Source organism: Octodon degus, unplaced genomic scaffold, assembly GCF_000260255.1.
Source record: "Octodon degus isolate 3935 unplaced genomic scaffold, OctDeg1.0 scaffold00047, whole genome shotgun sequence".
Lineage (NCBI taxonomy): Eukaryota > Metazoa > Chordata > Mammalia > Rodentia > Octodontidae > Octodon > Octodon degus.
In genome coordinates this window covers 6,054,375-6,062,538 of record NW_004524623.1, presented here as the reverse complement: position 1 = coordinate 6,062,538, position 8,164 = coordinate 6,054,375, and the positions used below count along the sequence as shown (strand labels likewise).

At 37.8% G+C, this 8,164-nt stretch overlaps 1 protein-coding gene across 1 annotated transcript in view; it reads right to left on the bottom strand.

The window, feature by feature from the left end:
- LOC101566280 (cleavage and polyadenylation specificity factor subunit 6-like) overlaps positions 1–8,164 on the bottom strand; it is a 29,371-nt gene that overhangs the window by 13,609 nt on the left and 7,598 nt on the right. The window contains exons 2-7 of the mRNA XM_023716275.1: positions 7,951–8,160; positions 6,319–6,422; positions 2,200–2,345; positions 682–855; positions 375–550; positions 301–324 (exon numbers count right to left, since the gene is read on the bottom strand). Coding sequence (XP_023572043.1) covers positions 301–324; positions 375–550; positions 682–855; positions 2,200–2,345; positions 6,319–6,422; positions 7,951–8,160 — 834 coding nt within the window. The remainder of the gene's footprint in view (positions 1–300; positions 325–374; positions 551–681; positions 856–2,199; positions 2,346–6,318; positions 6,423–7,950; positions 8,161–8,164) is intronic.

Genomic DNA, 8,164 nt, shown 5'->3' with positions numbered 1-8,164 from the left:
GGGAGAGGGAGAGGGGGGAAAGGGAGGGGGAGAGAGAGAGAGAAACAACTTTAATAATACATTTTAACCTTTACAAGCCAAAATTATACTTTTAAGCATAACTTAAAAACCAAGATTCTTTCTTTAAATGAAACTCAGTGTAAATGCTATACTAAGAACCATAAAGTAAAGGATATCCTTATAAATTTAAATAGCTCAATTTATGCTTATGAAAAATTACTGAAAACAAATACTTAAGAATTACAATGCTTAGATATTTTCCATCTTTCAGCGTACATACACTACATCGAAATCACCCACCTTATATTCTACTCTGATGCCAAGCTAGAAAGTGAAACAAGGAAAAATGGTCTTCAAAGGGTTTTTTAAGAGATAAGAAAATAAGACGGATGTAAATATTCTATATATAAGTCAAGCAAGTTTGGAGAAAAATAAAGACCTTTTAGGCCAAAAATGGATAATTCCTCTATGCTGTGCCCCATATGCCATGGAATCCTAGTTTCCAGGAACAAAGGCCGAGTTCCTTTAACAAGATGCTTGATCAAATTTCCTGGATTCCAAAAATAGCATAACAAGGAGAGTAAGTCACATTAATCATACATTACTTGAAAAAAAAAAGAGAAAAGGCAAAGAGGTATTAGGTAGACACATTTATCCTTGGTAAGTTAATAAAAGTTTTACCTGGAAAAGGTGGGGGTGGCCCTCCTGGTCCTGCTGGCCCAGGAAATCTGTCCCCACCGGGAACAGCCCCTGGAAAACGGCCCCGTCCTCTACCACCTTGTGGAAATGCTGCACGTGAACTGCCTCCTGGAGGACCAGCTTTACCTTCCCCAGACATTTGTCCTGATTGTGTAGCTGCAAACATCCAAATACTCTTAAGTAGCACTCATTAAAACAGTTCTCTGAAATGTAACCATTGTTATTAGAACAACTCTATTTCAAAAGTTCACTTATACTATACATTAATTCACAGAAGCCTTGGGCTTGTGCAAACCACTTAAAGAGTTACTGATAAGAAAAATATTGACATCTATTAAACTCTTTTAAGTCTTAAATAACTAGGTATAAATGTTTTTACCCAAAAAAAGTTATTTCCTCTGAGCAAATGGGTTACTTTCAAAATACCAGTACTCTGCAGCAGCCAAGACCAAATTTCTTCAACAGAAATCTTAATTTCAGTAGTACAGATCATTTAAACTTTGTAATAAATTCTTCAGTTAAGTCTTAAGTGCTAAAACATTAAAAGAAAAACAACCACTTGAATTCTGTTAATTACATGATCATCCATCTTATCTCTTTAAATGTTAACAACCATAAATATGTAATGACAAGTCTTTTTTTCATTCACTTTACCAAGTGGTGAAAAGTCTTGGTGCCGCCAGGTGTGGTGGCACACTACTATAATCCCAGCACTTTGGGAGACTGAGGCAGGAAGATCACTGCGAGTTCGAGGCCAGCCTGGGCTATAAAGTGAGTTCAAGGCCAGTCTAAACTAAATAGCGAGACCCTGGGCTGGAGAGATGGCTCAGTGGTCTAAAGCACCTACTTGGAACAAGCTTGGCTAAAGCACAGGGACCACGGTTCGATCCCCCAGCACCACATGCCAGCCAGCCGCGCCCCCTGGTGGGCTGAGCTGGCCACACACACACACACACACACTAAATAAATGTTAAAATAAATAAATAATTAAAAAAAAAAATTTAAAAAATAAAAAAAATAAAAATAAAAAAAAATAAATAAATAGCGAGACCCTGTCTCAAAAAACCAAAAAGAAACAAAACAAGTCTTGGTGCCAACCAGAAAACCAACAATTTTTTTCTGATTATCAGTAGTCACTCCCCAGCCCACACAGGTTTCCTACAAGATAACTAAAATGTTTCTTTCTTCCTTTAAGATGGGAAGGACAGGACAAAAACAGTGGCAATAAAGAACTTACACACACCCACATATAGTGTTGGGACTATGGGAATTAAAGAAAAACGGAACAGGACCAGGGGCCAGGACCTGGGTCCACAGTCACAACCAATGATGAAATCAAGTGATAGCAAGGACTTTCAAAGAAAGGGAAAAAAGAACCTCTAATGAACTATTAGATATACACATTAAATAAGTGAGCTCCCCAGCATAACACTGAACAAATACAAGCAATATTGGTTAAAATGTAAGATCTTTTAAAAAGGCCTCTGAGAAATTGCTTACTTTTCCTGGACTGCATTTCAAATTGACTCAGGAACTGTTTATTGCACGGGGTTACAACAGGATTCTGGCCATGAAGTTCTCTTTTGGGCAAAAGATCCATTAACTTTTTGGAAGATGCTTCAGATCCAACACCAACAAGTGCAAATCTAAGATGTGTTTAAAGGGTGGAGGCAGAAAGTTGAGGAGGAATTAATAGTTACATCATTAAAAAGAAATGATCTAAATTTATTTTATCTTAAATGCCCAGAAAATACTTTATAAAACTACAAGTTCATAATCTCATATCTTATTAACGGATAATGAAAATGTACAATATATAGTAATACAAAAATTCACTTATTTAAAATCACAATTTCTATAGTTTCAATATATTCAATACTTCTACAATTATCAGTCAATTTTCGAACACTTCATCTCTCTCAAAAGAAGCCCCATTGGGCTGATGAGATGGCTCGGTGGTCTAAAGCACCTACTTAGAACAAGCTAAGCTAAACAAAGCACTGGAACCGCGGTTCAATCCCCCAGCACCACATGCCAGCCAGCCCCCGCCCCATGGTGGGCTGAGCTGGCCACACACACACAAAATAAATACATAAATATTTAAAAAAAAAAAAAAAAAAGCCCCATTACCAGCAGCCATCACTCCCATTTCCTTCCAACTCTCAACTCTAGGGAATTGATGCTATCTCTATGGATTTGCCTATTCCAGAATTTCATGTGAATAGGTTTATACACTATGTCCTCTTTTACAACCAGCTTCTTTTACTTAGCACAGTATTTTAAAGGTGCATCCATGTTAAATGTATCACTGTTTCATTTCTTTTTATGACTGAGCAATAATACTCCATGGCAGCCATACCATATTTTCTAAAACCACATCCATCAGTTCAGAGGCATTTGGTTTGTTTTTACACTATGATAGCTACAATAGTCATAAAAACAGTGTTGGTGATAAAGTGGAAAAACTCGAACTCTCATGTATTAATGACGGGCATGTAAAACAGTATCGCTGGGGCCGGGGAGATGGCTCAACGGAATAAGCACTTCCCAGGCAAGCATAAGGGCCTGAATTCAATCCCCGGTTCTGCCAAAAAACAAAAACAAAAAACAGTATCGCTAACTCGCAGTTCCTTAAACTGTTAAAGTCACTATTTCATTCTATTCGTAAATATACCTCCCCAACAAAACCAAAGATAAACATTCACACAAAACTGGTAGTAAATACAACATCTATAGGATATATTCCTTAACTACAAAGCAGGAATCGAAATGCTCATCATCTAATGGATGATGGATTTAAAAACAAAATTAAAAAAAAAACCTTCATTATATTACATTCATATAATGGGGGAATTATCCATAAAAGGCTGAAATCTGCTGCAACACAGATAAACTTTGAAAACATGTTAAGTGAAACAAGCCAGGCACCAAGACTGTGTTAAATGATTTCTTATTTATAAGAAATGAACAAGCAGGGTATCCAGAAGAAGCAAAGCCAAACACAGAATGACATCAGTGGTTCTCAGCAAAGAAGAGGGTAGCCCAGGGAGTGCTCATGGGCACAAGGTTTCTCTTGGGGGTGATGAGATGTTCTGAAATAGGGTGGCAGTGAAGGGGGCTCATCTCTGTGAGCTTCCTAGAAATTGCTGAAATGCGTACTTTCAAGTGATGAATTTTATGGTGCATGTGTTATATCCCAAAAAGATAACTGAAAAACTAAATTATCAATATGATTACAGCATAATCTAGATTACTGGGGGCCTCTTAGGAGGTGAGAATCTTTTTTTCTCTAATATGCAATATGATCCTCAACTAGATCCCTTATTTACTCAGCAAATGTAAGCACAGAATATCTGACTACAATATTCACAAATAACTTTATTGAGCTGGTGTTAGAGCTAAATAGTAAAGCATCCACTCAGCATAAACAAGGCCATAGGTTCAATCCCCAGCAGCAAAGACAGAAAAAAAATTTCATTTAACAATTATTCTCAGAACATTATCTCCCATTCTCAAATACTGTAAAGCTGGTATCAATCAAAACAAAATCCCTGCTCTTGGAAGTTTACAATCCAGGAAGGAACGAGAAAGAAAGAAAGAAAGAAAGAAAGAGAAAGAGAGAGAGAGAACAAACGAACGAACTTAAGAGACAGATTATGAAGGCTGATGTCTACACGGGGTACTGGGAAAAGAACATTCTTACAACAGTGAGTCCTGAACGATGTAAAGAGCGAGCCACGGAGCAGGGCACTGCCACTGGCTGATCCCAACCCTGGGGGTGTGAGTTCAGGGCCTACCTGAGCAAGACCAAATGAGAGACCCTTCCAAAAGAGAAAAAGCCGTGTGGATAGGTAATTCTGGAAAAAGAAGAGTAAAGCAAAGGCTCTAGTAGCTAAGGTTCTAACAAGGATTTGTTGGAGAAATGATAAGAGACTAACATGGTCAAAACAGAGTGGCACAGTAGAGGAGGTAAGGAAACAATTCCAGATCACACTAGATAACGCCATCTGAAGATACCGAGCACAATATTGGAATTACCTTTAAAAACAAAAAGCAAAACCTGAAAAACGTTTATGTGGACCTGACAGGCCCCAGGAGATCATCAGGGCGGCAGCAGGCGCAGCTGCTGCAAAGACTTCCTTCCAGATGAGGAAGGACAGTGACTGGGAAGGCAAAACAATATAAAGTGACCGTACTTTTTATCATTTATATCTAATTTATCTGTACGAGAATTCTGCATCGTAATTTTTCACTCGGGAAAAAAAAAAACCTAGCCCAGTATGATGGTACATGCCTGGGAGGCTAACTCGCTGGGAGGCTGAGGCAAAAGATCCAAGTCTGAACCCAGCCTGGGTAACTTAAGTAACTTCAGGAGAACTGTCGAAACAAAAATTGTCTCTACACACAAACTTTAAAAAAGGGGTTCAATCTCTAGTACTGAAAAAAATACAACAACTGACCTAACTCAAGGTTTATATGAAACTATACCTGCTGCAACATTATTTATGATAGGCAAAAGTGAAAATAAGCAAAGTAGCAAAAAATAAGGGAAAATGGGTATTACTAAATATTAGTTCCACTCTATCAAATCTTTTAAAAACATACAGGGTGGGGGCTGGTGAGATGGCTCAGTGGTCTAAAGCACCTACTTAGAACAAGCTTGGCAAAGCACAGGGACCGCAGTTCAATCCCCCAGTACCACATACCAGCCAGCCCGGTGCCCTGGTGGGCTGAGCTGGCCACACACACACACACAAAATAAAAATTAAAAAAAAAAAAACATACATGGTGGGGCCAGGGAGGTGACTCAGTGGAATAAGCCCTTCCCTGGCAAGCGCAAGGGCCTGAGTTCAATCCTGGTTCCGCCAAAAAATAAATAATAAAAATTAAAACATGTAGGGGCCGGGGAGATGGGTCAGTGGAATAAGTGCTTCCCTGGCAAACTCAAGGGAATGAGTTCAAACCCTGGTTCCGCCAAAAAATAAAATAAAAACATGCAAATTGTAATACAATTTTTAAAGGAAAACCCAAAAAATAAAGTGGATACATAAACTATATTTGGAGATAAAGCCGGGGATGTAGCTTGTTAGCACAGCACCTGCCTGGCAAGTGCAAGTTCCTGGGCTGGAGTTCCAGTATCAAAAACAACACTATATACTAAATGTATGTGACAATGTGTAGCTGGTTCAACTGGTGCCATTATTTTATTTTCTTACTTTTGGATATCTGTACTTTTATAATGGTCCCATATTATCCTACCTCGTAGGGTTTCATCATCAAAAGTAAAAAGCAAAACATCCAGGTTACTCACATTGTCCTCCAGTTTCCATTTTCCCTCAGCCATAGGCAGACTACTACACCTATTAACTCATTTCAACCACTGATGGAGAAAATGCAGGAAAAGTGGGAAACAGGCCTACTTGGTCCACACCCCAATGCCACTGGCTTTACAGTGCTAAATAATAAGGTATGTCTGAAAACAAAGAGTATGATCTTTCTGCCTGAGATCCTCCAATGTAATCAAGTGTCCTATGTTTGTAATTACCATCAACATCAGGGGAAATTCACTTTAAAATTACAATCAACAGCTACTAACATATTAGAAACACAAATTCTTACCCCTTTGATTGGCCATTTGCCCGATTTTCAAAAAATTTTATCTCCAAAATATCATTTACTCCCAAAGAATGAACTGCTTCAGTTAAGTCTTCATCTGTTGTCCACTGTAAGACATGTTGCCTTTATTAACCACTGAACATTCAGAATTTTTATTGCTTGAATGTAGCTTTTATAGGTAAGCTCAAGATAAAATTACTGCTTAGTGTAAATTTATGCATAATTACTAGTAGTCAGCCTCCATTTTTTTTTTTTTTTTTTTGGTGCAGGGTCTCACTACACAGCCCAGACTCACAGTGATCCTCCTGATTTCTGCCTCCCAAGTGCTGAGATTACAGGCCTGTACCACCACGCCTGGACTCATGCCTCCAATTTTTAAAACACCACAAAAGCATCACAGACCCTAACTTCATCCCCTGATAAGAGTTTTGGAAATGGAAAGTACATACCCTCAGAGATAAGATAGATTTTTACTTTTAAGACTTTCTGGTTTCTTCTAGCTTTAAACTGCTACGATTTTAAATTCTCAATAAAACCAATCTCACTTGTCACTTCCTCCCTTTAAAGGAAAATACTGTGAAATAAATTTCATCTTATCCTTGAACATAAAATGGAAAGACAAAACCTAACATGTATTGAGTACCTACTATGTACTTTACATCAACTACATAGCTCTTAAAATGCTGCAAGCCCTATTACTTTCCCTTGACACAAGATGAAATACAGCAAACAACTAAGTCACAAAACAGATGACAGAACTAAGGTTTAACTTATTTAGCAATTACATTTTCATAAATACATTGCTACTGTTTCCAAAGATTGCTCAGACTGCTTTGTGGTAAGATGGCCCTTAGTTTAAAAAAAAAAAAAAGTTTGTAAGTAAAATGTTTTTTAGTTAGGCACAGGGTGACACTTGTAATCCCTCTTTGGGAGGCCGAGGCACAAAGAACTTGGGTAATTTAGCAAGAATTTGTCTCAAAATAAAAAGAGCTGAAGATGTAGCCCAACAGAGGAGTGCTTGCCTAGCATGTGTGAGACCCTGGGTTAAACCCCTGTACTGAATAAAAAATAAGTGAATGCTTCTAACAAAGTAGGAAAGTGTTGAGTCTTGACTTTTAGAGCTATAATTTTAAACTTTCAAGTATATCTAATAGTAGAGAGGAAAAATTCTATAGGGTTGCTTTAGTAAATATTACAGGTTTAGTGGCAATATAAATAGATACACTTGACATGTATTTTTGTAAGTCAGATTTTAAACACAGCAAATATGGAACTTAAGTCTGTATTCTAAATTAGAAAATGAACATTTTAAGACCAGGAGTGGTTTTTGTCTCCTGAATCCTGGTTTGAAACCCTATGTGAACATTTTTCTCAGTAAAACTGAAGTACCTGAAGTGAGGAAGTAGTAACACAAAGAACAACCCGGACAAATACAAGTTACACATAACGGTATGTCTACAAAGGTGAGATGAAAGGACACAAAATTTAAATACACTTGAAACTAAAGGTACCTGTTTTTGCTCATCAAACACAAATACAGTAACTTCAAATTTTTTATGTTAAAACTCCAAACACACGACTTACTAGAGTAGTTCAAAATCAATTAGTAATAATTTAATCCTTAAGTTTACTCACCCAAGTTAGATTTCCAATATATAATGCAATTCTCTTTCCAGTATACGTATAGACAACATTGGGTGCTGCTCCTTTTCCCACATCATCGCCAACGGTTGGCGGGAGGGTATCCATGTAATCCCGGTCTTCTGGAGCATCTCCATTATTTGCAGATGGGGAGATGACATCATCATACAGATCTATCTGATCATGCCCACCATATTCCGCTTCCTGG